This window comes from Condylura cristata, unplaced genomic scaffold (genome assembly GCF_000260355.1).
Source record: "Condylura cristata isolate star-nosed mole 26May11 unplaced genomic scaffold, ConCri1.0 scaffold00018, whole genome shotgun sequence".
In the NCBI taxonomy this organism is placed as follows: domain Eukaryota; kingdom Metazoa; phylum Chordata; class Mammalia; order Eulipotyphla; family Talpidae; genus Condylura; species Condylura cristata.
This window is the reverse complement of record NW_004567119.1, coordinates 19,991,740-20,015,814: the sequence shown is the minus strand read 5'-3', so window position 1 is coordinate 20,015,814 and position 24,075 is coordinate 19,991,740. Positions and strand designations below refer to the sequence as shown.

At 42.3% G+C, this 24,075-nt stretch overlaps 1 protein-coding gene across 2 annotated transcripts; it reads left to right on the top strand.

Moving 5' to 3' along the window:
- Nucleotides 1-13,022: 13,022 nt before the first annotated feature.
- NEFM (neurofilament, medium polypeptide) lies at nucleotides 13,023-18,240 on the top strand. 2 transcript variants are annotated; one of them, XM_012726873.1, is made up of 4 exons: nucleotides 13,023-14,145; nucleotides 14,866-14,990; nucleotides 16,297-17,001; nucleotides 17,032-18,240. In XM_012726873.1, exons 1-4 carry the CDS (start codon nucleotides 13,066-13,068, stop codon nucleotides 17,750-17,752), a joined length of 2,631 nt encoding a protein of 876 aa, XP_012582327.1. In that variant the 5' UTR covers nucleotides 13,023-13,065; the 3' UTR covers nucleotides 17,753-18,240. The 2 variants fall into 2 exon arrangements, with proteins under 2 accessions (XP_012582327.1, XP_004685446.1); XM_004685389.2 differs by having other exon boundaries at nucleotides 13,024-14,145; nucleotides 16,297-18,240.
- Nucleotides 18,241-24,075: the final 5,835 nt, after the last annotated feature.

The following is a 24,075-nucleotide window of genomic DNA, read 5'->3' as shown; positions in this document are numbered from 1 at the left end:
TGTTTTCGTAAGAGGTAGAAAGGTAGAAATTGAGCTCTGGTTCCATGGGTAAGAGTTGAGTGCTGGATGGAACACTTAGGAAGACCAGAGTGCCAGATCAGAATGCCAGGCATGGTGCCTTCTAACCACCCAACTCATTAAGATCTCATTTTTGGAACCCTGATATGGTGGGGAGCAACTTTCTTTGGTTATCACATAGCTGTATATTAAATCTGGCTTTGTCATTATGAGATCTTTTGTAACAGGGTGATCCCCAAGAAAAGGGGAGTTTCTGATTCCCTGCCACACTCAAGGGAGGGTGGAGTTGAGCAGGGAGGAGAGGACACTGGAGAAGAGACTGAAGAGGGAAGGAAAAGGAGTGGAGAGCCAGAAGGAAAAATGGAGAAGGCACATGAAGCAGAGACATGTGAAGAAAGTATGCTTGCTTCTTTGTCTTGGACTGATTGAAATAGACATGGTGAGAGACCTGTGGGGACGTTAACAATGGTAACTGGTGTCTTGAATCTGATCCTTTTGTCCTAGACATGCTGGGGCCCTTCTGCCCCTTTTCTATGGTCCCCAACAGAAGGTGACTTACACTTGTGGCAGGCCCTTGGGTTTCATTGGCCCTACTTTGGGTCAACCCTGTTGGACTGGACATTTACCCACAAGGGGAAAGTGACTTAGGATGTTTGACTTGGGATCTATATTATTTGTCTTTATTGCACCCTAATGGTATTAAAGCTCCTTTCTATTAAAGTTCTTATGCACTAGAGTATGTTCTGTCTTGATGTGGTAGATGGAAGAGTATGTTCTGTCTTTCTGTCTTGATGTGGTAGATGGGCAGGTTTGGGGGTTCTCGGTGCCCCTCCCTCACCCTGTCCTGTAACACTATGACCTCAGCTAACTTGCAAAGATCTTTGAAGGTTTTTTTTTTTTTTTCTGCTGTAGGATAATGCTACCTACTGTGGAGTTCACTGAGGTAGTAAAACAAAGTGTGCTCATGGAAGAAGTTCAAATAACATTAGTTTGCTTTTATGTCATGAGAATATTAGCCCTTGATAGTCCTACCTGTAATGGACACTGATATCTATCCACCAGAATCTATTCTCTCCTTCTTACATAGTAACAGAGTTGTAATTGGCCTGTGGCTGCCAAACCAGAGACTACAATGCCAGCAGCCATACTTGATTTGTGTGAGCAGTTCCTGCCAGTGATGAGTAAGCAGAAATAATGTGGTCAGGGATAGAAAAGAAAAGCCTGTGGCTTTTTTCTGTGCACTGGAACATGGCTATGCCTGAAACCTAATTCTGACCAGGCAGATGAGGACATTGTCTGAACATACTGCAAAGAAACAAGTTGCCAGGAATCTAAAATAACTCCCTCCTAATGATGAGAGCAGAGAAGGTCACCCAGCCTCTCGAATCAATACAGAAAAGAAGTTTCTTTGCTTTGAGTCAGTCTTATCTTGGTTCTCTTATTGCATCTGCTCAGTCTTTTCACTCAACTAAAGCAAGATTTCTCTAAACCCCCCCCCAAAAAATAATAATCTCCTTTAGGTAAGGCACATATTATCCCCATCTGACAGAGAGCAAAGTAAAGCCAAGGTAAGTCCAAGGTCATCTGACTGTGAGTGCTACCCAGCCCTGATTCCTAGAGCCTCAGTGCACATGCAACAACTTTGTCTCTTTTCCTCCTGAGGCTGTGAATAGAAGAACCGGTTAGATTTAGCTGTTGATGAAAGTTTGACAGGGCTGAAATTTTACATTTCAAATATAGAATCATGCAACTAGATTTTAAATTAAGCTGCGAGTGGTTTTCATAATTATTGCTATTACACATTTGTTGCCACTGGAAAATATCAAGGAGCACTGCAAGATATAATTGCAACCCAGAGTTCTGGGATCGAGGGCAGACATGTTTGGCATTGGGGATAATTTACACCCATAATGTAATTAAATAGGAGCCAATTTGCATTCAGATTTGCACATTATAGCACTTTTTCCTGATTATAAGATTCAAGGGGGAAAAAAATAAAGCTTTGGCAAGCATAGGAGGTTTAAGGGTGTTCTGACAATTAGAATTTTAGACAAATGGCATCAAGAAACAGGGCCTTATAATTCTTTTCAAAAGCCCTAGCAATTTTCCAAGAAAAAAATAAGTAGTCTGTCAGATATTTTAATATGAGGCCTGCTGTGACAAATAACTATTTTCACTTCCGTGTCATTTTTGTTCAAATGTATTTGTAAGTTTCTACTGATGCTCACTCACTATTGATAGTATCTGCTGGTAATAAAAAATTCAAAATGCAAAAATCTAAACACTCAAGACAAGTAAGAAAGTATCTTATTAGCAGGCAAATTATGATTTGTGATTATTGAAGAAAAAGCTCATTGATTATATAAAACGTTTGTATTGTGGTAGAAGGAACACAAGACTAGAATAAAACCTTTGCACTACCTCAAAGACCTTGATCAGTTCTCTCAATGCTCTGGTATCTCAGTGTCTTGCTTGGAAAGAAAGAATATAATATCATCTCACCTGGTTGACAGAAACAGTAAGTAAAATGTTTATTAAATATGCCCAGCATACAGTAAGAGCTTTTGCTAAGTTGTTAAAACCTAACCATGTACAAAAGTCTGCTACCGTTGAGTGAGCACTATTTTAAGACAACTCTCTGTGGAAACTAATATTTTTACCACATTACAGATGGAGAAATTAATACTTGGAAGAATTAGTGTGTCTAAACTCACACAGCTGGGCAGTGGTGAAATCAGGATTGAACCTAGGACGCCAGATTCTGTAAGTTTTATATGCAAGTATCAGATGATATTACCTGATCCCATCATGAGGCCTCCTGTCCTGTCTGGAAATGGATGAATTGCTCATCTGTGCTACCAGAAGCATCTCTGGGGACCCTGAAATAAAGAAATTTGTTCCATATTCAAGACTATCTGAACACAACCAAGGTTATATGATTTGTCCATTTCTGGTCAACAGGTAGCTCCTTAAACTGGCACAAAAGGACAAACAAAAATGAAAATGAAAATAAAATATGAGTAATGTGTTCTGTATGATCCTTTACATGTACTGCATCCATCAGGCAACTTTCTCTGTATTTGGAGGGCAAGAAACTTGATGGGAAGGTGTTGAGACAGGAGGGCTATTTGCATAAATGCAATTCCACATTTGAAGCAATACATTTCTTCTGTTACCTTGACATTGAACTAATTGACTGAATCCAAGCATGCAGCAACATTCTGATTGAATAGGATTATAATCTGCTCAGTCCTAACTTGATTACTGTTAAACATGGTGAGCTAAAATATATCAACTTACTTCTGTTTTTTACCCAAGGCAAACTCTCATCTCTGGTTGTATGTTATACTTGTCTTTTAACCCATCCACGTTGAAGGAAACACCTATCCCATTTGCCGTGTGTGTGTGGGGGGGGGGGGGTTAGTCATTGTCATCAGAGTACTCCTAACTACAATTTGTGAGCGCTGTCAAAGATACTCAGCACTCACATACACTATTTCAGTTAATCCTCACAACCACTTCATGAAGAAGGTACTGTAATCACTGCTTTATATGAAAATGAGACTTGGTGTCACTGGTACACAAAACTAGGATACAAAAGAGTCATATATTAAAAAAAAAAGTTATAAGACAATTACATCAAGGAGCCTGTGGTTAGAGCATAAGACCAATTTGAGTAAAGCAATTTTTGCAGAAACAGTGTGTAGCATTAGCCTACTCTATAAAAGAGGTTATTTGTCCTACAGAGTGCAGAGACTGGGCAAGAAGACTCAACCAGATGGAAGATTCTTCACTTGCTTGTTTTATAATATCTCTGCCTCGGTGGGCCAACTTTTCAAACCTGTGTTTTATAATGTGTGTGAGACAGAATCATAGCTCACCCAAGGATGCCCTACTCTTCACCCTCACAGGGCAAGGGAGTCTTGCAGCTCTAACTTAAGGATCCTGTTAAGAACGGAATTAGACCCCCATTCATATGTGACAGCCCTAACTCCCCCTGTCTCAGAATATGTCTGTACTTGGAGCTACATCAGGCCTTGAAATTGGCCACTAAGTGAGAAGAAGGTCGTTTGAGTGGCTCTTCGACTTGACTGGTGTGGTGTCCTTATAAAAAGTTAAGGTCGACACACGGAGGAGAGACAGACTCCAGACACATGCACACAGAACTGAACTGATAGAGACACTGCAGGCGCAGCCCGCTTCCCACCAGGGAGCGGCCTCAGAAGAAACAAAACCTGCTGCCATCTTGAACTATGCGACAACTAAAATCTGTTGTTTAAGCTGGCCAGTCTGCTGTGATTTTTGTTGTGGCAGAAAACTAAAATCTGTCATAAAATGGCAAGATGGTCCTGGATTGTGGGCAGGGATGGAAGGGCCATGCAAGAAGACAGTGAGAGGGTCAGAGTGAGAGAAGGAAATGTTAGGGGAGCAGGAGTGAAACAACAGAGAGGCTGTGTTGCTGGCTTAGCAATGAGGTGGCCTCCGGAAACTGGAAAAGGCAAGGAAATAGCTTCTCCCCTGGCGCTTCCAGAAGGAATGCAGGAATCCTTCCAGGACTGATTTTAGACTTTCGACCTCCAGAAGTATCAATTAATTAATATATGTTCTTTTCATCAAGTTGGTGGCGATTTGTCAGTGCAAACTTTGGAAATAATCCCATGGAATTACATCACTGTGGCAGTCCCTGCCTCTCCTCGCCCACCTTTCTGAATTGACACCCTCCTCCAATTGCTTCAGGCTACTGGAATGTCCTCCAGATGTATGACTTTGTTCCAGTCCTCCTCACCCTCCAAATTATTCTGCTCCTGAGTTTTTCTTCTGCCACTGTGTTTTCCTAAAAATTTTCATAAAGATTGCGTTCCACAGCCTCTAATCAGCTATAAGATAAATGCAATTGTCCCCTGATGACAGAGGGAGACTTTCACCTCTCCCTCAGCTTCTGCCATGGGCCTGAGTTGCTTGCCCCCATCTTGTCAGCCTTGGCTACATGCCCTCTTCAACCCCAGCTACATCTATCCCTCTCTCCCACCTGGACCATGTGTCCCCCGTCTGTGCCAGGGGACAGTCTATCCTGGGCTCCCTACCGTCCCCCAAGCAAAGCTGCAAGTACCTGCTTATTCATGTCATTTGTAACTCTTCAGACACGCTGGGATAGCCCCACCTCCGAGCCTGTCCTTGTTCACCTAGAGGCTTCTACTTACACAGCCAAACACCCCTCAGGGACCCCCTACTTATGGAAACCTGTCCCTGAGGGGCCCTCCCTGGTGGTGCAATGGGTTAAAGTGCAGCACTGTGAAGCTCGCCTCAGATGTTTCCAAGCGAGTTCAATACTGGCCAGGGAGTGACCCACACAGAGCAGCAGACCTCTTCTGGCCTGCCCGCTGCTCCCCTCAGCAGTGTATTTTAGTACATCTGTTTGTTCTGCTGTACTTGTTCTCTGGTGAATCCTCTCTCCACTCCTGCACCTCTGGCTTATACTCAGTACTGTCCGCATAATAAATAAATCTGTAAAAAGAAGAAAGAAACCTGTCCCTGAGGCACTTCCACCCTTATCACCGGTTGGTGTAGTTGCTCATCTATCATATCCCATGATGCTCTTTATCTCCAGCCTCGCTGGACAATGTGGCCACACAGCTAGCAAGTGGGAACTAAATCTTTACTTGCCCGGACCCTCTATATTGCTGTGTTCATCGCAGCCAAGGTTGTGTCTGTTGTTTAACTTCTGTGTCCAGCACAGAACCTGATATCAAAGAAATTAGTGTTGAAAGTTTAAGGGAAAAGGTGGAACTTCATTTATATACACAACAAATACTGATTGGGCACTCACAGTCCATAAACTACTATGGGACATACAAATAGGGATGAAACTTACTATCTGCCCCTGGGAAATTTGAGTCAGCTGTTATTTAAATGACCAGCAGGTGGTAGCACCAAACTAGACCACAAGCACTGAGTTTCTGGGACTGACTGAGAGCAAGAACATATACATAGAAAAAATGGAAAGGATTTGGAGAAGTGCAGGTTTGCTAGGACCAGGTCGTGGGAGCACATGGCAGGTTGATGGACCCAAAGCAGAGGCTCTCATTATTGTGAAATGCACGGGATCATCAAGAAAGACATCAGGGCTTGATGAGACCATGAACCATGCAGAGTAATGGGAGGCAGGAGAAAACATTCACAAATTGTATTAAATGAGTCACAGTGGCTTAAGGAAGGATTTTCATCATTAGGCATTCAGTTCCTAATAATTTTATGTAATCCAAATCCAGAAACTGATTGCTATCATGACTAATGCTGGATACATGTTATTTCTTTTCAAGGTCAACTTTTGTTCAAGAAAAATGGGAAGCAATTATGTTCTTTGACCTTATCTGATAAAACAGAAGCCAAAGTAGATTTATACAAATGAAAATAAGGGTGAGTCAGAGCACTTTATCCCATAAATAACAAAAAAAAAAATTAAGGCTGACTTGTCTCTAAGCAACCTATATAATACAGTCACATAACCCTGATGTTAGTGTATAAAATAGATGATCAAGAGATTCACTTGTAATTATTCATGGCTGTCACTTTTCTGTTTTAATAGATTTAAAAAGCTTCTTCTTTGCCAGTCAACCCATTGTAAACCTTCCCTGTAGACTGTGGGCCAAACTTTTTCTTCTGCCAAGATTCCAGTGCTTATTATTAGTTTAAAATGTTTGACATCTACAAAACTATGAATACATAATGATTAAAATATTTTCTTTTGAATTTAGATGCATATGAATGGGTAAATCAGTAAACATGTGAAAATAAATTAATGTAGAGTCCAAATTAAAATTTCCCCAAAACAAACTCAAACCTGCATGTAAGCCTGAATGTTAGAGACCGGGGAAAGTAATAGATAAGTGAGTCTGAATATTATCTGAGAATCACTGATTAGAATGAACTACATAGAAAAATAATTTTTATAAAAACTATCAAAGAGAAATACTTCAAATATTTCTATTTTTTAATTTTTAATAAAGTCACATACCAAGAAAAAATGCTCACCGAAATTTTATTAAATTTTTTTATTATTGATAAATAGAAAAAAAGGCAACAAAAGGGGATATAATACATGTCCTGAGTATTTCCAATATGACCGAATCTTTAAACAATTGGCTTTTAAGTGGAAAGTTCAAAGCGGACTGCGTGGTCTTGGAGGCCTGTTGACACCAGGGTGATCGTACAGTCCCTGCAGAGTCCTGCTGATGGAATCCTAGCTCAGCTTCGCCACTTCCTAGCTGCATGTGTCCTCAGCCTCACTGTGCCTGAGTGTTCCACACGGGGCTAGACAGCAGCAGCTGTGGTGATGGCTAAAAGAGAGAATCAGTGAGGTCTTTACGAGTGTTTGGCACCTAGTAAGCACTTAGCATTAGTGACAGCTGTCTATGTTGCTCTACCTGCCTACATTTTTGTTCTCATGCTGATTGAGTCTGGATTTGATCTATTAACAGAATTTTTTTTTTTTAATGTTAGCAAAGAACTCAGATGTATTCATCTGAGTTCTGATCTTGTCTGTACCAGAACAGGGAATCTCGTCATCATCTGGACAACCTCGTCATCAATTTCACCAGCTGAAAATGGAAATAATAATATATGTTTTATTCTGTCTACTTCCAGTGCACAGGACACGTGAGGAATATAGTTTTGCTTTATTCTGCCTTTTGTTTTTTTGATGTAAAATATTATTGACATGTAAAATCTGATGATGACAATAATGGTGATAATGGCTTTGGGATTCAGGGAACTATTAATGATAAAGGAGCACTGTATTCAGGCCTGCGTAGGGCAGGTTACAAATTGCCACTTCTGATTGTGGCATCACCACCTTCAACTTCACAATGACATCACTACCAATAAAAAGAGAGAGAAGAGCATATAGGGAAAAAGGGAAAGAGACAAAGTTTACCCGAGTAAACTTTCCTGATCTATTATCATCACTGTCACAATATTAATGTTACTAATATTTTGACATTTTTAATCTATTTTTTTTCCCAGTGAAGAAAATGAAAGTCAAAATACTTGACTGGAACTCACATCACATGGAATACAGTGCTACATTCCCAAGATAGCAAATCACATATTATTTTACGAAGCATATATTCATACATTACATATATTTACTTTCAACACAGGGTTAGGTATTATAGTTTAAAAATCTCATCCATATTTAAATTCCAGAGGAAATGCTAGAGGGAAATACTTTAAGTATGGTTTTTCTGCATTTTGTAAATTCCTGCACTAAGTATATGTTAAATTTAACCCAAAAGAGTGAATAAAAGTAGTCTAAACTATATGAGATTCCTGGCAATGTAAATGAAAAGAGACAGAGCTAAGACAGTGAAACCATCTTCAGAGGAATGTGAAGTAATACAGCTTCTGAGACCCAGTCTTGGACAGTGAGATTTAATTATTAAGTGGGGCTTCTTTCTGACTTTGTTTTATGTCCCTGGATTTAGCTCTTTTCAAAAATTTGTTCCAAAGATAATAGATCATTGATCTGCTCTAGTTTTACAAAGCTCATTTTAATTAAGAGTTTCTAATAAAAGAATTGTCTCTTGCTAAGTCAGGCCTTGGTAAGTTTTGGGTAAAATATGCTATAAATATTGCATGGCTGCACTGGTGCAGTTATGTGCAATGCAGGGTTTAAAAAATTCAAGTGTATTTCATCAAGATCTGCGGCTTTACAATACAGCAAGAATATCCAGTTTAAAACATGCTGAAAATTAACATAGCAGTATTGCTTAACTTGCAGTTATCTTGCTTTATTTTAGAAAGGCTATCTTAAACACTTCTTTTAAATTGTAAGTCCTCCTCTGGCTTTCACAGAACTGATTCACCGCAGTATGGTAAAGGAATTACACAGCAAAAAAAAAAAAAAAAATCAGCAAGCTATGTTAAAGCTGATAGCGAACTTTTTCCCCCATAAAACATGAAATTTCCAGGTATAGAATTTCAAAACTGAATATGCCAAGATAAAGACACAAGATTTTTTTAATATTTTTAAAACTTCAATTAACTTTTCATAACAATATTCACTGACAGAAATATAAAGCAACATTCAGTGAATAAAATATCTGGCAAGGCAAAGAAATACCATTTCACTTAATGTTAGAAAAATAACACTTATTTAGATGGACTTGCTTTAATTAAAGACTATAGGGAGATATTCATCTCAATTTTCCCAACAAGAAACAGCCTTTCTCCTCTGAGTATGACTTTATTTTGCTTCCAACATCTAAAATTGAAAAGACTAAAAATCAAAGCTGCTTTTAAGGTTTCACATCCCAAGGCTCAAATAGAAATACAGTTTTCACTCTGGGAACTCAGTCCCTTAGCTTCTAACAGCATCACCCCTTTAAATAGTTACTAAAGATAATTTATATCATGCATCATGAGGTCCAAACTTAGATCCCAGGCAAAAGGATTAACTTCAAGACGTCAAACAGGTTGTGAGAAAATGCAGATCAACTAGGTTTAGATACAGTCATCTCATTTGCCAATGGTGTCTTCCATGGAGAGCATCTTGCTTGGTACCCAATTCCCACCTCCCAGGCTCACTGCATTTTTGTGCATCACAAGAAGTATTCTTTAAAAGAAGAAGTGTAAGAAAATGCCCAACTTCTTCTCTTTTTTCTAAGCTTATTTTTTCACCCACTGATAAAGCCTTTATGCAAAGGGCATTTTCTCATTAGTATTAGATGAACAAATGCTAGCTATCTTTTAATTACAGAGTTAATGCTTGCACTTTACCTACTAAATAGACAGTGTGCTCTGTCTCTCCCTTTAAAATGGTTCAACACATACTCTCTGGTGGCTTAACAATCCTGAGATAATTTCATTTAAAATGCCTTACATCTGAATTATGTTAACCTCATATTTAGAATAAATTATAGTACTATCATAATCAAACACAGCAGTGCTATAAATTCAGTTAGGTGTTCATATTTATTTTCTCTGTCATTAGCATTGTCAGAAGACTCCATAGCCTTAATGTCATTAGGGTAAAATGCAAAACCTTATATATCTTTCTATGAAAACTATGAGGATAACAAATGTTCTTCAAAAATACCAGAGGAAAAAGTGAAAGTTAGAGTTTTCTAGAAAAAAGTTTTTATACTAAGTTCAATGATGAGCATAACCTTCAAGTCACCTTCAGGAAGTGTGATTAAAGTAAAAAATTTTAATATAAAGCATTTTGTGAAGTGTGGAACTAGACCGACCATTTTTTAAAGCACAGGAATTTCTGTCCTTAATACGATGACTGCTATACTTATCTGCATTATTGAATTGTGCACAGACTAAACAACACTTTGTGATAATTGCAGAGACAGTTATAGGCTATAGGAACTAACAGGATTTGTCTGAGTAATTGACCAATATTTTGTCTGGATGCCACCCTTCCTCTTTCTGTAAGCAGCTGGAAACTTAACAGTTTCTGAGCTGGTTTAGATACAAGGCAAAGCAGGTTAATTGTGAAGTCAGACATGTGTTTCCTTGTAAATGTCTCTCTGCAGAGTCATTTCATTTTCAAAGCTCTGGAAAAAACACGAACAGCAGCAGCCTGCCGGTGAGTCGTATGTTCTCTGTGCAGAAAGTGCTTTCAGTGCATGTGCAACATGAAATTAGTAAGTTCTTTTTTTATTCTTTCTTAATAACAGAAGAAAGCAATAAGTAGTAGGGCATAAATACTGCAAAGTAAGTATCTGGCCTTATCTGGTGACATCTTGCAAAGGGCAACCCAAAGTACTTCACAGAAAACAAGGAATCTTCTTCCCATTGGCCTGGATGTATCCACCTAAGCCCAGAACATCCAGTTTTTATAATCTTCAGAAGTCGGTCCCCTCCCTTTGTCATCTGTCTCTCCCAAAAGCTGTCGACAAGGTCTCTCCTTGCCTGAGAGGTAACCCGTCACTTGCAAAGTAGAACATCCTTCCCCCATACAGCTTGCATTGCTGCAGTTTCATTTTTATGGAACCAAAAGTAATTCCCTAAATTAACCCCTTCCATTGTAAAGTACAACTTTTGTATAAGAGATCTTATACAGAAAAAGGAAAACCTTTAAAATCTTTTTTTTTTCTGGATACTGATAGCTATAACTTCATGGCTTAATAAAACCAGGACTAGAGAAAGCATGCTGTGAAAAGATATTTAAGTGCAGGGTCTCTACTTCTCACAAGCAGTGACCCCTCCTGGGCCACAGCAAGCACATGCAATCACTATGACTGTGGACCCAGGAAGCACTTTCATTCGTTCTGTGTTCTGTTCTTCACTTTGTCTTGCTGTGTTCTCAACTTTTTCTTTTTAACCCTGAAACCCTGAATTACTTTGAAAGCACTCCGCAAAACAAAGGATGTTTTTAATAGTTTGCAGTGCACCAAACAGCAGGAAGTCTACATAGGTTTTTTTGTTTAAATAAACATGTTGAAAGATGGAAAATAAATTCCAAATCCTTCACTAAAGTCTAAATGAGGAAATAGATTTAAATGAAGGAGGGGGAAAATAGTTTCATTCAAGGTTGTGATGACTCTGATAGATAACTTTTATATCAATGTTAAATTAATTCAAAGTCTTTTCAATCACTGCAGGTACATATTAGGAGTACTAAGTAGGAAGATGACAAGGCAATTGCTTGTGTTCAAACTTATCATAAATTACGTTTCCCTGGATTTTCCCTCTCAACAGATTTCATATTCCCCTTTCCAAGGAATATTTGACCTTCAAAATTACAGGCCCCATGTCTCTTGATTTCTCGCATCCATCACATGTTAGAACACTCAAACTAGGCTATAATTATATTCTTTCTGTTAACTTACTTCAGTGAATTTCAGCTGTTTTCAAAATCTGCACTCTGTTCATTGTGCCAACCCTGCATTGCAGAGAAATCTTTGCGTTCGATTCCAGCTTGGGTCCACCAGACATTCACTACAAAAAGCCTTCCACTGTATTTTCTTGAGAAGAGGAGGATGAAACCCCTCTCCGCCGCCAACTAGACCCGCCCAGCAGGGTGACAAGACCCTTGGACAGCTGGGTCTCGGGACGCGCGGGCCTGGGAGCTGTCCTCGGTGCTGCCGGCGCCATCGCGAGTCCAAGCGCCTTACCTTCGCCCCCGAGGAAGCTGCAAAGGTTCCCCAAACGTTAAGAAGAATGTAGCTCCACATCCCACTTTTAATAGAAATAACCACCCGGGCCCATTCTTTACGTCCCCTTCCTGATCCTTCAGGCCGACCATTCCTCAAAGTCTATTCTAATTCAACTCCTCAGCGCTCATCTGGAACTGCTTTAAGACTAGATGGAGGGGAGGAGGGAAGGGAAGAGAGGCACAGGAAGAGGTGGGGGAGGACTGGGGAAAGGAGAAGAAGGGGGGAGGGGTAGCCGGAGAAGCGGAGAAAGAAAGGGTAGGGAGGGGAAAAAGCCCAGGAGGAAGCGGCTCAGAGAAGGGGTCAAGCGAGTGAGACACAAGACTCCAAGTGGGAGAAGATGTCGAAAAGAAGGGGAAGTGATTAAGCAGAGTGGGTCAAGAAAAAAGTAACAGTGAAAGAGGAAAAGAAGCGAAATACAGAAGATAAAAATGCAGAGAACTAAAGAAGAGCGAGGGTGTCGGAGGGTCCGGGAAAAAAAAGCTGTCCGAACGTCTGCAAAGTGACTAGACAAAGAAAGGACGTTGGGCGGGTCTTGTACACTGCAATCCGAAGGTGAAGAGATGTGAAGGGCGAGTGGGGGACTAGCGGGGCGACAAGTGGCCTGGGACCCAAAGGAGAGTTGGGGGAGGGGAGGGGCTGGGGCAGCAAAGTCCGGGGTCCGGTGCGGCGAGGGCCCACGTGGAACAGGCGCTGAATCACTGCCGGGCTGTCTTACACCGCCACCCCCCACCCCCCGGGCCCGGGGCCCGCAGTCCCCGCCTCCTCGGCCGCCGCCTCCTCGGGGCGGGGCGCTGGCCCGGGCCCAGCCGCCGCGGCTATAAATGGGCTGCGGCGAGGCCAGCTGAACGCTGTGACAGCCGTACACCCCAAGGCCTCCAAGATGAGCTACACATTAGACTCGCTGGGCAACCCGTCCGCCTACCGGCGGGTAACCGAGACCCGCTCGAGCTTCAGCCGGGTCAGCGGCTCCCCGTCCAGCGGCTTCCGCTCGCAGTCGTGGTCCCGCAGCTCGCCCAGCACCGTGTCCTCCTCCTACAAGCGCAGCGCGCTTGGCCCTCGCCTCGCCTACAGTTCGGCTATGCTCAGCTCCGCCGAGAGCAGCCTCGACTTCAGTCAGTCCTCGTCCCTGCTCAACGGCGGCTCCGGCCCGGGCGGCGACTACAAGCTGTCCCGCTCCAACGAGAAGGAGCAGTTGCAGGGGCTGAACGATCGCTTCGCGGGCTACATCGAGAAAGTGCACTACTTGGAGCAGCAGAACAAGGAAATCGAGGCGGAGATCCAGGCGCTGCGGCAGAAGCAGGCATCGCAAGCTCAACTGAGTGACGCGTACGACCAGGAGATCCGTGAGCTGCGCACCACACTCGAGATGGTGAACCACGAGAAAGCTCAGGTCCAGCTAGACTCCGACCACCTGGAGGAAGACATCCACCGGCTCAAGGAACGCTTCGAGGAGGAGGCGCGGATGCGCGACGACACCGAGGCGGCCATCCGCGCGCTGCGCAAAGACATCGAAGAGGCATCGCTGGTCAAGGTGGAGCTGGACAAGAAGGTGCAGTCGCTGCAGGACGAAGTGGCCTTCCTGCGGAGCAATCACGAGGAAGAGGTGGCCGATCTGCTGGCCCAGATCCAGGCGTCTCACATCACGGTGGAGCGCAAAGACTACCTGAAGACAGACATCTCCTCGGCGCTGAAAGAGATTCGCTCCCAGCTCGAGTGCCACTCCGACCAGAACATGCACCAGGCCGAAGAGTGGTTTAAGTGCCGCTACGCCAAGCTCACAGAGGCGGCCGAGCAGAACAAGGAGGCCATCCGCTCCGCCAAGGAAGAGATCGCCGAGTACCGGCGCCAGTTGCAGTCCAAGAGCATTGAACTCGAGTCAGTGCGTGGCACCAAGGAGTCCCTAGAGCGGCAGCTCAGCGACATCGAGGAGCGCCACAACCACGACCTCAGTAGCTACCAGGTAAGGACCGCGGCTGCGCCGCCTGGCTGCGCCAGCGCCAGCGCCGCGCGCCCGGGACACTCTGGCGCGCGCCCGGCGTCCTCTCCGCGGCGCCCCCTGGTGGCCACTTTCCAAAGCGCGCGAGCCACAGACCCAAGTTCGGTGCACTAAGGCACTCTAGCCACTCCCGGTTCCCTCTAAACAGTAACTCCAGCCTCCAGCTCCAAATCCAAAGAGCCCTTTTCTAGCAAGTTCTAGTGTTGCACGCTTGCATGTTCAAAGTCGGAAGAATATATTAGGTAGTTGATAAAGCAGCAACTTTAGGACACTTTGTGAAGAAAAGCATGTATTCTCAACTTTTCAGGCGGTGAGAAATCCTCAAAAGGGTCTTTAGCCCAAAGGGCCCCCAACGGGAAGAGACAGGTCACTCGGCCCCTCGGGGTTTTCCCGAGCATGTATATCTCCCGATGAGGCATGTTTTAGAGCCGCTGGTCTCAGTGCATTACGTGCTTAAGAAAAGTCCTATTGTCTTATTGATCATGACAATGATCAGTTCTCTTACTTGAGAATCCCTGGTTTGTTGTTGTTGTTGTTTTTAAGGGGTGGGGGGAAAACTGGGAGTGATGGCCCCTCGGTTTGCAGAGTTGGAGAGTTTGGAAGGTAGAGGGAAGGGTAGTGTATTGTCTGTGAAATTAGCTGCTTTCAGAAGGTGATTCTGTGGGGACTCTGCGTCTGTTTCAGGACACCATCCAGCAACTGGAAAACGAACTTCGGGGTACCAAGTGGGAAATGGCTCGTCATTTGCGAGAATACCAGGATCTCCTCAACGTCAAGATGGCTCTGGATATCGAAATCGCTGCGTACAGGTAGGGTGCTCACTGCAGACCCGGGAGAGATACAAACCGCACTGCAGAGGCTCTTCTGACAGAACCTTCACCACTTGAGTTAAAGTAAGCAGTGCGCAGCAGTCTGACACCAGTGCCTGGTTTTCTTAATTAAAAAAACAAAAAACAAAAAACCTCCAAAATTGCAAATATGATATTGCAACTTTCTATACAATTTTAAGAGAGTACACATCAGTTGAAATAAAGTGTTTTGAATTAGGACCGTGCCAATTAATTTCAATGCTGTAATTAACCTTTTGTTTACCAGTGATAATTGTTCTCCAAATGGATGAAGAAAACAAGAGTTTTCGTTTTGAAAATTTTATCTAGTGGTTTCAGCTTTTCAACTTCATAATGTCAAGGACAAACACCAGGACATTCAATTTCTCTGTTTTACAGCTTGCTGTTGCCATCATCTGGCTGAATATAGATGTAGATTAATAAATTATATGTAGGTATAATTATTTTAGAGCTACACTGATAATTTAGATGTGTTTTTAGTCTATATAGACATAGAGATTATATATCTAGATATCTATATCACATGATATATATACATAGACCTATAGCCTATAGATCTATAGGCTTCCATCTGTAAATCTAAAATGCAGTGAAAGAAGAGATTGTAGTTCTATTAGCTGATAGCACCATGCTATTGATTAAGCTTACAGGGAAAAAAACACCTTTGACTCAACAGTTTTTCTACTACCGACAAGGTCATTATAATATTACAAGAATAAACTGCCCTCACAGAAATATCTCTTTTCAGGATGCTGGATATTAAACAATTTCTGATTAACTTGATACACCTATATTAGCGCCTAGCTAAATATATGCGACCTACTTTCTGGTATATGCTAAATAGTTTCATAAAAAATTTTGAACTCTACATTCACTAAAAGAAATTTAGTTTGTACGCTTAAAGCCCACATGTTCAAAAAGAGCACTGGAAGGTTTTTGGCCACTAGGGAGCTTGTCAGCATATTCATGTTGCACCAGTAAGTGCCGCAGGGCTGACACTTGGTGGTTGGGTGTGGTCAGTGGATTCTCCATGTGGTTAGTTACAGCAGCAGGTCACTGGCTGTTGATCCTGGAGAATCCACCTCAGTCACTGAATATTCAACAATAGGCCAGTGAAATGATCGCAGCTATTACTTTGGTTTGATGGGATATTTTATTCATGTGATTCTGCTTATTCAAAGGTATCGATTCATTACCCGTACTGTAAGGAATTTCATGAGCCCCAATGCCATTTTAATTGTGCTGTCTTCTTTGTTTCTCTATTTAGAAAACTCCTGGAGGGTGAAGAGACCAGATTTAGCACATTTTCAGGAAGTATCACTGGGCCTCTCTATACACACCGACAGCCCTCAGTCACAATATCCAGTAAGATTCAGAAAGCCAAGGTAGAGGCTCCTAAGCTAAAGGTCCAACACAAGTTTGTGGAGGAGATCATAGAAGAAACCAAAGTAGAAGATGAGAAGTCAGAAATGGAAGATGCCTTGGCCGCCATCGCAGAGGAGCTCTCGGCCGTTTCCATGAAGGAGGAGACGAAGGAAGAAGAGGAAGAAGAAAAGGAAGAGGAAGAAGAAGCCGAAGAAGAAATTGTAGCTACCAAAAAATCTCCTGTGAAAGCTGCAGCACCTGAAGAAGGGGAAAAGGAGGAAGAAGGCCAAGAGGAAGAGGAGGAGGAGGAGGAAGAGGAAGAGGAGGGTGCAAAATCAGACCAAGCAGAGGAAGGAGGATCCGAGAAGGAAGGTTCTAGTGAAAAAGAGGAAGGTGAGCAGGAAGAAGAAGGGGAAACAGAGGCTGAAGGTGAAGGAGAGGAAACCGAAGCTAAGGAGGAAAAGAAAGCAGAGGAAAAAAGTGGAGAAGTGAGTCCCAAGGAGGAGTCTGTGGCAGAAACCAAGGTGGAAAAGTCAGAGAAAGTGAAGTCACCGGTGGCAAAATCACCAGTGGCCAAATCACCAGTGGCCAAATCACCAGTGGCCAAATCCCCAGTGGCCAAATCGCCAGTGGCCAAATCGCCAGTGGAAGAGTCAAAGCCAAAGGCAGAAGCTGCACCTGTGAAAGGTGAACAGAAAGAGGAAGAAGAGAAAGTGGAGGAAGAAAAGAAAGAAGCAAAGGAAGTTCGCAAAGAAGAGAAGGAAGAGAAAAAGGAGGAGAAGCCAAGGGACATGTTGGAAAAGAAGAAAGCTGACTCGCCGGTCAAGGAGGTTGTGGAGGAGGTAGTCACGGTCACCAAGTCGGTAAAGGTGAGCTTAGAAAAAGATGCCAAAGAGGAGGCAAAGCCACAGCAGCAGGAGAAAGAGAAGGAGAAAGCGGAAGAGGAAGGAGGGAGTGAGGAGGAAGGCAGTGATCAAGGGTCCAAGGATTCCACAAAGGAAGACATAGCAGTTAATGGGGAGGTGGAAGGGAAGGAGGAGGACGAGCAGGAAACGAAGGAGAAAGGCAGTGGGGGAGAAGAGGAGAAAGGGGTCATCACCAATGGGCTAGACCTGAGCCCAGCGGATGAGAAGAAAGGGGATGACAGAAGTGAGGAAAAAGTGGTGGTGACCAAAAAGGTAGAAAAAATCACCAGCGAGGGGGGAGATGGTGCTACCAAATACATCACTAAGTCTGTAACCGTCACTCAAAAGGTCGAAGAGCATGAAGAGACCTTTGAGGAGAAACTAGTGTCTACTAAAAAAGTAGAGAAGGTCACTTCACACGCCATAGTAAAGGAAGTCACACAGAGTGACTAATATTTGAGTCCATTGCAAAAGGTTAAGCCATATGACAATTTCAAAATGCATGTGATTGACAGCTTCAAAACAGAACGGGTTCTCCCATGGGGGCTCCAGACACTGTATTTTACTTTGTGCAATATGAGGGAAATGCATGCAAGCTCAGGGTGCTCTCTCCTCAGTCTTTGGGGGATTCAAATGCATGATATTGTATGTACCCGGGGAATTGATCGATTTCCTAAACTGTTGGAAGGGGGGCACTCAGGGGGATGTCTTGAGATGTATTATGCAAAGAACCAACTGAGCCAAAAATAATAAATGAAACACAGAACTCTCTTAGCCTTAAGAAAGCTATATATAGTAATTATGTTTACCTCACTGGTGCATTAAAAATGGACTTTTGTTCATGGGAGAACCTCGTCGACACGCACAGTTTGCAAACTTTCATTGATGGATGTTTAACGTCACAGCAGTAATTGCTCAATAAAGGTCATAACGGAAATATAGCTGATTGCTTGGTGTCATGTGATTTTAAAGTGAAATCTCCTCTACTTGGACTTTTCCTTCCATGGAGAATATTATAGGGGGGTTTGGGGGGAGGCTATGATGATGGCCTGTGCCTTATTGCTCTTTCCCTGAGCCATAAAGATCATTTTCAGGTGTCAAAATCTTTACTTAATCCAATCTTCAATCCCCAATTTTTAATGAAATACCTGAGATAAAATGAAAGGATCAGATAAAAAAGTAAAATTGGTGGGAGAGACATCTCTGATCTCCAGACGTTTGATCACAAACCGGAGCTCCAAGAATCTTACGGTAAGAATGATAATAAAGGAGTCATAACTTGCTCCTGGGAGTTGGGACACAAAAAAAAGCATGGCTTTATAATGATGAGCCCAGAAGAAGTAGCACTGAAATTACCAATAGTCCTAACAAGAAATAATAGCCAATCTCAGAGACATATGCTGGTTTACACCCACATACACAAGCACATGTGATACACTGATTCCTAACATGATTGGCAGGTATTTATTACATTAGTAGTTTACTATTTGGGGGAAATAATGTCAAAAATAAATGATCTATTCCTCTAGGACAAGATAGATTGGAATGTCTAATATATAAGTAGTATATAATATTAGATTTAAAAAAAAAAATCTGATCTTCACCAAAGAAATAACACAATTTATTCCCTTTTCCAAAAGTACCTGTTCCAGACCTTTAAGATTTCCCATCATATACTAATTAATGTTTTTTTTGTACTAAGGTCTGAAAACTATTTTTTTAAGATATCTTAACTTTATTGTTTTCTAAATTTATTCAAAGATCATCGATGTAATTTTATGTAAGTTCTAGAGTACAATGTGATAAACCGATGTATGTATATGTTGTGAGATGCCTACATAATCATGAGACATGCCACTGTTAATTTTTCACTGTACCCAGGAAGCTCATTGATGCTATCAATATTTGCAATGATGTTCCCAATCTGTAGATTTTTGCCAATTGTTGTTTTATTTTTATTATATCTACTTATCACTTGTACAATTATTTATTCACATTTTTAAAATTCATATTTTATGCTAAAACACTACTTTCCTGACAGAGTAGTGTCCATGACATCCAAGGTAAAACCAAATTTTTAAATGTAATCAGAAATTCACACCAGTTATATAGAATTTAAAAATAAAGTGCGTGGTAGGGAGACTGGACAGCTCCTAGCGTGTCTGGATTAGACACCAAGGCTGGTGTTGGGAAAGGGTAGCTGAGGGTGCCCCGTCATGCGGTCCCAGGACCAAATGGAGGAGAACTTTGAGCAGCTTCATTAGAAGTTCCGAAAAAGAACAGACACTTGCCTCACACTCTGGCCAGCAAAGGTAGAAACAGGTCCACAAAGACTGAGACCATGACACAGCAGCTTTACCCAAAGTCTGGACAGCATTATCTGATGGGATATCGGCCAGGTCTCTATGATATGCTAGTTGAATTGTAACCCTTACTATAAAAATTCTCATCTATCCATATCAAAAATCACCTCATCTGCAGTGCTGGCCCCTGAATCTTCCACCGTTTAGAAGCCCCCCTTTTAGCACATAATGCTTTAAAATGACTGAATCCATCAGCATCCCTCCCCAGTCAAGCACTAAAGATGGGTCCCCTCAGCTCCTAATTTGTTTTCAACCATCTCACTTTCTTTCCAGAGAAAAAGAGGATTGTAGTAATATTTCTACATATCCCAAAAGATAAGCTACTAGTTTGTCCTCTCTAAAAATAATAGAATATATGTTAATAAGCCATGCAAATGTTTCTATCTAATTTCTTGATGGACTCATTAATTCAACAAATACTTACTGTAGATAAATGGATACAAAGAATTCTCTCGAGTTCACATACCCTACTGGCAATGCCAGTTGTTATACTACAATTTAAAGAAAAAAAATTAAGATTCATGAAAATACTTTCCAAGTATGTTCAGTGACAGGGAGAGATTTATTTCAAGCTCAGCACAAGCCTCCAAGTGTTTTGGAAACTAGAACACCTGCTTCTCTGACTAGTCAGTCCCTGGCTACAACACTTAGTCATTGGAAATAGAATTTCTACTTTTCCAGTAGATTGCCTTAAAGATACTATTTTATTTCAAATATTGGAAAAATTACCAAACATAACTGGTTCTCAATTTTCAAATGTAAGAAAACTGAAACACAGAGCCCTTGAATGTGAACTGGACAGAAAGAACTTCCATCTATTGATATGAAGTCAGCTGGGAAAGATTGTGAAGGGCAAAGAGGGGATTTGGGTCACTGCTGTTGTCACAGGAAGTTGACTACCCTGAAACACTGAAATGCAGGTGGCACCTCTAGGGAATTCAATCCTGTGCTCTAGGTTTCCCTGTAAATTCTTGGGAACACACACCCTCCCAGCTCTCTGCATTGGAGAAAAGGTGAAAGTGTTTTCAAAAGTAAAACACCACAGAATTGGATGATGGTGATAATTCTTACAATCATTAAATTAAAATCTCAACTGTGAAGAGCAAAAAGATTGCACAGATGGGGAGTGTGTTCCCATATGGGAAGTAGGATGAGGGAGCACAGAGGAGAAAACAAGCCTGATCACAGCGATGTGGGCCCTGCTGGCCCTAGGAATGAGATGTCACTTTGGAGACGATAGCATGCTTGGGCTTCTTGCAAACGCCAACTTATGTCTTTCAAAGCAATTTTTCTTTTTCTTTTTTTTTTTTTTTTTTTATGCTCACAATGATGAAGTTATCTCCAACCAGGAAGACCTGCTTTTGTTCCTTGGAATTATAATTATCTGTAATTTGATTGCTTGAACCATTCCATGGTTCTTTGGCCTCATGCTTCAATTTTGTCCTATAGCACATCGTGGGAGAATGGGGTTCTAACCACAAACGGTTCTGCCCACACGTTGCTGGGATGGCAGCTGCATCCTTCCAAGATGACAGCAGTGCCTGGTGATCCCCACACTTCAGGCTCCTGCCTCAAGGGGAAAGAACACAAGGTGAATCAGTGTGTCATCTGATTTACCCAACAACTTCAGTGGATCAAAAAGACAATAAATTGAATTAAGTTTGCTTACTACAAAGGCAAATACCAATTAAGAGAAAAATTTCAAGTGGTTTCTTAAAGCTGTATTTTTTACATGAACAATTCAGTGTCAGTCTGAAAGAGCAAAGAGGACAGGTGAATTTCACAACCCCTAGAGTGTTCCTGATTTATGCACCTGCTTCCAAGACAATGAGTGACCCTTGACAGAATCACCTCTTGTCTTAGCTATCAAATGATCAGTAATAATGTCAAAAATCCCAGAAGAGTGAGGAAAAAGAGAAAGAGAAAGAAATGTCCATGTTCAACAGGACAAACTGGAGAAAGAAGGGCTGGAGAAAAATCTAGCTAACTGAGGGTTTGGGGTGCCTCCCTGATTCCCTTCTCAACTCCATAGCTAAATGAAAATAACTGTCACTCTATGAGCTCTACAGCATTTTAAGGCTTTAGAACTTATGCATTTGTGGGGATGGGGAAGGGCAGAGGTCATGACAGCTAAAGAAATTTCAACTGCCCTGTTTTACATCTTTGTGGAGAGCAATCTCTGGGGAATGAGGTTGGTGAGAGATAAGGGCCTGCGGGCTAAACTAAAGGTTGACTTTTGAGCATTTCCTGGGTGCTTGGAAGCAGTTTTTTGTTTTTTTTTTTTAAGATTTATTTATTTATTCATACAGAACTGGGGTACAGGCCAGAGATGCGGAGGGTGAGAGGATTCACCAGAGACAGAGCGGGGAGCAGAACAGGCAGATGGACGAAGTACACTGCTGAGGGAGCAGTGGGCGGGTCAGGAGAGGTCTGCCTCACCATGTGGATCTCCTCCGGGGCAGGCGGGGATCGAACTCATGCGGAAGTGGCTTTAGCTTCTTAGTGCTGTGCTTTAACCCGCTCCGCCATCAAGGAGGGCCGGAAGCAGTTTTTTAAGCCTTCACCTGGAGCTCTACCAGCCCTGCCCCGCCCCTTGCTTCCAGTCTCTGGGTGATGGAAGGAAAAGGCAAACAGCTGCTAGCAACAGCAACAGCAAGGTATTGTGGCACTGAGTTAGAACTGAAGGTGCAGAAACTCAAGGGGCCGCTTGGGAATCACTACAGTAACGAAACAACACTGAAAATAAAAGAAAAAAAGAGAAGAAAAGGCAAAACAACCCCCCCAAAATGTGCCTTTTTAGAGAATTTTGACTTTTCAAAACTTCTCTCAACTTATTAGTTTCACACGTATTAGGGAGGTTTGTTCAAAGTATTTTTTGAAAACCTTAAAACGATATGTATTTCCAGTGTAACCCTAAAACACCGTCAAATGTGCCCAGTGGGCTTAGGGAGTCCCTGGAAAGCAAGAAATGTGACCCCACCGGACGCAGCGGTTGAGCAGTGACTGACCTGGGAGAGTTTCTTCCTGTCACCGGAGGAGTCCTGGGATGACACGAAGATGCCTAACTCACAACCACACTTTCATTCCCGGAGGAAGTATGTTCTGCCATAGGAAGAGACTTCTACTCCTTGTGCTTAAAGCATCCCTGAGTTTGAGCAACGCCTTGTTTCCTAGTTGGGTAGGGGAGAGGCGCAGGGCTGCAAAGGTCCCTGGCTTCGGAGACTTGAATAACTAGATACCTGTTCCCTGCCCCGCCCCTCCCCTTGCAGAGTAAGGAGAGGACGGTGTTCTGACACAAGCGACCTGGTCAGGGGATACCAAAGCTGGTCTCCACTCTCTGACCTGAGTCCCCCGAGTTTTCTAAAGCCTTTAGTTAATCACACTTAGCATTTTCTACTTTCCACTACTCTGTAGGACTAGCAAGAATGGGGGTGGGGTGACCACACATAATTTTAGGAAGGGGAAAGAGAACAAGCTGAATCCCTGGCTCCTCCATCTTCCTCAGGTGTTCCAACAAAGTCATTAAAGCAGCCCCTTGGAGATGCCAACCCCCACCCCACCCCACCCCACCCCCCTCACTTGCAGACACAAACAGAGAAAACCTCGCTGGCATTAAGTACAGCACTGACAAGGGGCACTGCCAGGGGCTTACTCTTAGAAAGGGACGACCCCAGGGCCAGTGACACACATAGCCAGCCTGGAGCAGATGGTGCATTTTATCTCACCTCAAAATCGCCTTCTGATTTCATGTCTGACACCAATTTTCTTTTCTCAAATTGTGTGCGACTGTGGCTTACAGCTGTGATTCTTTCTCACACATATTTCCCCATGGGGGTGGGGTTTCCGGGGAGAACAAGAGAAAGCCAGGGGTTCTCTTTCCTCTACTGTGTGTTTTAACCTCTAATGAAAAGGTGGTTTCTCGAGTAACTAAATGATTAGAAACTAATTATCAAACCAGAATGAGTAGATCATTTCTTCCTCTCAAACTAGAGATGATTGGGTACAACAGGGATAGAATTTTAAACAGAGGGTTTCTGTCTTTACTAGTAGGCTAGATATAGAATGAAAGAGGAGTATTTGTTCTATTGCATCAAAGCATCCAAACTCCTGCTAGATCTTTTTTTTTAATGGTCATATCAAGAAATGGCCTATATTTCACATGAAAGTAAGGATGTGAGTGGTTACATTGAAAGAATGACATTCAGCCAAGAGCAAATGCAGGAAATCATCAGTACACAAATGAAAATGTCTTTAATAGCTACTAAAAGCCAGAGCCTTATGCTACAGCATTTTGGTGTTTTTATAAAGCTACTTTATATTTAAGACTACCTGGAACCAACTGATTTATTTATGACATGTCTATTTCAAATCATGTGTATCCTATATAAGAATCTGAGGTATTTAAAAAAATGT

Excerpts from the sequence above, each read along its gene's own strand:
- NEFM (XM_004685389.2), top strand. The coding sequence starts at position 13,066 with ATGAGCTACACATTAGACTCGCTGGGCAACCCGTCCGCCTACCGGCGG. Across the intron at positions 14,146-14,865 it reads ACGACCTCAGTAGCTACCAG|GACACCATCCAGCAACTGGA; the intron begins GTAAGGACCGCG and ends CGTCTGTTTCAG. Across the intron at positions 14,991-16,296 it reads ATCGAAATCGCTGCGTACAG|AAAACTCCTGGAGGGTGAAG; the intron begins GTAGGGTGCTCA and ends TTCTCTATTTAG.